General features: G+C 65.2%; 1 protein-coding gene across 1 annotated transcript; it reads left to right on the top strand.

The window, feature by feature from the left end:
- Positions 1 to 6: 6 nt before the first annotated feature.
- Positions 7 to 2,702, top strand: MNEG_4178 (cryptochrome; the record flags this gene model as incomplete). Its single annotated transcript, XM_014047340.1, has 8 exons — positions 7 to 189; positions 469 to 626; positions 912 to 1,020; positions 1,203 to 1,259; positions 1,563 to 1,649; positions 1,934 to 2,059; positions 2,504 to 2,631; positions 2,696 to 2,702. The coding sequence occupies 8 exons, from the start codon at positions 7 to 9 to the stop codon at positions 2,700 to 2,702; spliced, it is 855 nt and encodes a 284-aa protein (XP_013902794.1).
- Positions 2,703 to 2,849: the final 147 nt, after the last annotated feature.

Here is a 2,849-nt window from a genome sequence, read left to right as displayed (position 1 = left end):
CCGCCGATGACGATGCAGGCGTTCACCAAGCTCGTGGACAAGGCGGGCGACCCCCCGCCCCCCGCGCCCGACCCGCCCGCGCAGCTGCCGCCGCCGGACGGCGGCGCGCCGGGCGCGGGGGAGGGGGAGACGGGCGTCCCTACGCTGGCGGAGGTTGGCTTCACGCAGCAGCCGACGTCGCCCTTCAAGGTGAAGAGCGCACCACAACCTCAATCATTGTTTGGTTCGGCATGCTTGCATTGCCCTGGGCGCGCGCTTGTGGCGCTTGCATGCGCGTCCGCATCGCCGTGCAGCGCTGCGGTGCAAGCGCGGCCCCCAGCCCTAGCCGCAACGGACGCAGCCCCCGCAATCTCAGACCTCTCCGCCTCTTCCGAATCAGCTCCATCTCCCTTTGCCTTTCGCATATGCAATCTGGGTGATTGACGTGCGCGCTGCGCCCCGCTCACTTTACCGCCATTTTTCTGGCAGGGCGGTGAGTCTGTGGCGCTCAGCAGGCTGGAGGAGGCATTCAAGGACCCCAAGTGGATCTGCGGCTTTGAGAAGCCCGCCACCGACCCCTCCGCGTTCGACCGCCCCGCCACCACCGTGCTCAGCCCATACCTCAAGTTCGGCTGCATCAGCCCCAGGTGGGGTGCAGGGCTCTTGCGGCTGGTCTCTTGAGGAAAGGGTTCGAGTCACGTCCGTGACACAGGGATTGCACGCAGGGTCCAGGGGGGTTGAGCAGCGCGGACGAGAGGGCCTGCTGCCTGGCGATGCTGCTGATGCTGCCGCCCGCAAGTTGTCTTCGGTGTCGCCTTCAATTAGTGCTGCTGTCTAGCGGCTGACCTTCGCCACTCTCCAGCCGTTGTGCACTTTGTTTCTTGACCTCCCCACACACCCACTCACGTACAACATTCCCAACACCCTCAAAGGCTGTTCCACCAGCGCCTGCTGCGTGTCTACCGCTCGGCAAAGGGCGCCCACACCAAGCCGCCGATGTCGCTGCGGGGCCAGCTGCTGTGGCGCGAGTTCTTCTACACGGTGGGTGGGTGAGGCTGCAGTCGCAGGGCCACGGTCTTGCCGCCTGCCGTTCACCTGCATTTACCTGTTGCCTGTTTGATGTTTCACGTTGGTGGAAACGTGCTGTTGAGCGCGCCGCTGGGCTATTCATACCAACATCTACGAGTCGTTTTAGCTTGCTCTTTCCTTTGCAACTTTCGCAGGTGGGCAGCCACACGCAGAACTTCAACCGCATGCAGGGCAACCCCATCTGCAAGCAGGTGAGCGCGGCCCTGAGGGGCGCTGAGGGGCCCGCGCATGTGCCACTGCTTGCAGAAGCGCGGTACATCGCCCGTCTCGCCTGATCGTGCTGCGAGCGGCCGGATCTGGGGCCCCCGGCGAACGCCAGTAATCCCTTAGCTCTCTCAGCGGCACGAACGACTCCCGGTCGACGTCCTCCTCACTTTCTGCGGTCTGCACGAGTTCTCAGACACCGCACGGTCCCTGTACCTTGGACCGCCCCCGACGCCTCCCTCGTCCCTTGTCCCCCTCATGTCCTCGCCTTGCGTCTTCGCCCCGCCCAGATCGACTGGGACACCAACTCTGAGCTCCTCAAGGCCTGGAGGGACGGCCGCACCGGCTACCCCTGGATTGACGCAATTATGGCACAGGTGGGGCGCCCCGCTCGTTGAGATGCAAGGGGGGGCCATTAAACCCAACAGCCGGCCTGGAACTCTGCAGTGCACGCCTGCCCGCGGTGCACGTCGCATTCCAGCACGCCTTGTTGTGCTTGTGTGTGAGGACCCTTGTATTTGGATGCAGCATCCGCAAGTTGTCCTCGTTCAGGCAGCCGTTGTGAGGCAAAGCACTCGCGCGCCAAGCATAGCTGAAGGCCAGCAACCTATGCCGCCAATGCATGTTGCGCCGCTCGCCACTCCGACCCCTACCCCCGCAGCTGCAGCAGTGGGGGTGGATGCACCACCTGGCGCGCCACAGCGTGGCGTGCTTCCTCACGCGCGGAGACCTGTACCTCTCATGGGAGGCGGGGCAGGCGGTGTTCGAGGAGCTGCTGGTGGACGCGGTGAGTGGCCGGCAGCGGCGCACAGGGGCGTGCTGCTGTGCAGCGTGGCGCCGGCAGCGGCAGCGTGGGCTGGGGCCAAGCAGCCCGATGTGGTGTGGCATTGTCGGCCATGCGGCGCTGTGCCGACTTGACAGTGTTTGCTTTTATGTAATTCTGCTTTGTCAGCTTTGCAACGGGACAACCTGGTTGACTGGCCAGGGTTGGCCAGGGTTGGCCAGGGTTGGCCAGGGCTGGCTGGCCGGCTGCTGGCTGGCCAGGTCGGCTGCTCGAGCTCGATACCGGCACTGGCCTGATCCCAGGATGCGTGCTGCTGCTCAGCCGCGACTTGCGCCTCTGGTGGCGCCCCAAGCACACGGCTGCAAGCCATCCCTCTCGCACGCGCACGCACCAGCTCGCCCCGTCCCTCCCTCCCAACCCACTCACCATCCTCCCCCAAAACAACAGGACCACTTCATCAACGCGGCCAACTGGCAGTGGCTGTCCGCCAGCACCTTCTTCAACCAGTACTACCGCGTGTACTCACCGGTGACGTTTGGTAAGAAGTACGACCCCCAGGGTCACTTCATCAAGAAGTTCCTGCCGCAGGTGGGAGCTCCCGTGGCGCCGACCCGGCACCCGCGGCTACGGCCGCCTCAGCGCTTAGCCTGCCGCCGGCCTACGCTTTCCGCCTCGCACCACTCCCTCCGTGTCCGGTCTGTCCCCTCCCATCCCACCGCAACCGACGCTTGTTCCCTGCCCCACCCGACGCCCTCACAACCACCCCAGCATCCAGCAAGCCCCCGTCCACCCC

The sequence above is a fragment of the Monoraphidium neglectum genome (genome assembly GCF_000611645.1).
Source record: "Monoraphidium neglectum strain SAG 48.87 unplaced genomic scaffold scaffold00566, whole genome shotgun sequence".
Classification (NCBI taxonomy): Eukaryota; Viridiplantae; Chlorophyta; class Chlorophyceae; order Sphaeropleales; family Selenastraceae; genus Monoraphidium; species Monoraphidium neglectum.
This window is presented reverse-complemented; position numbering and strand designations above follow the sequence as displayed.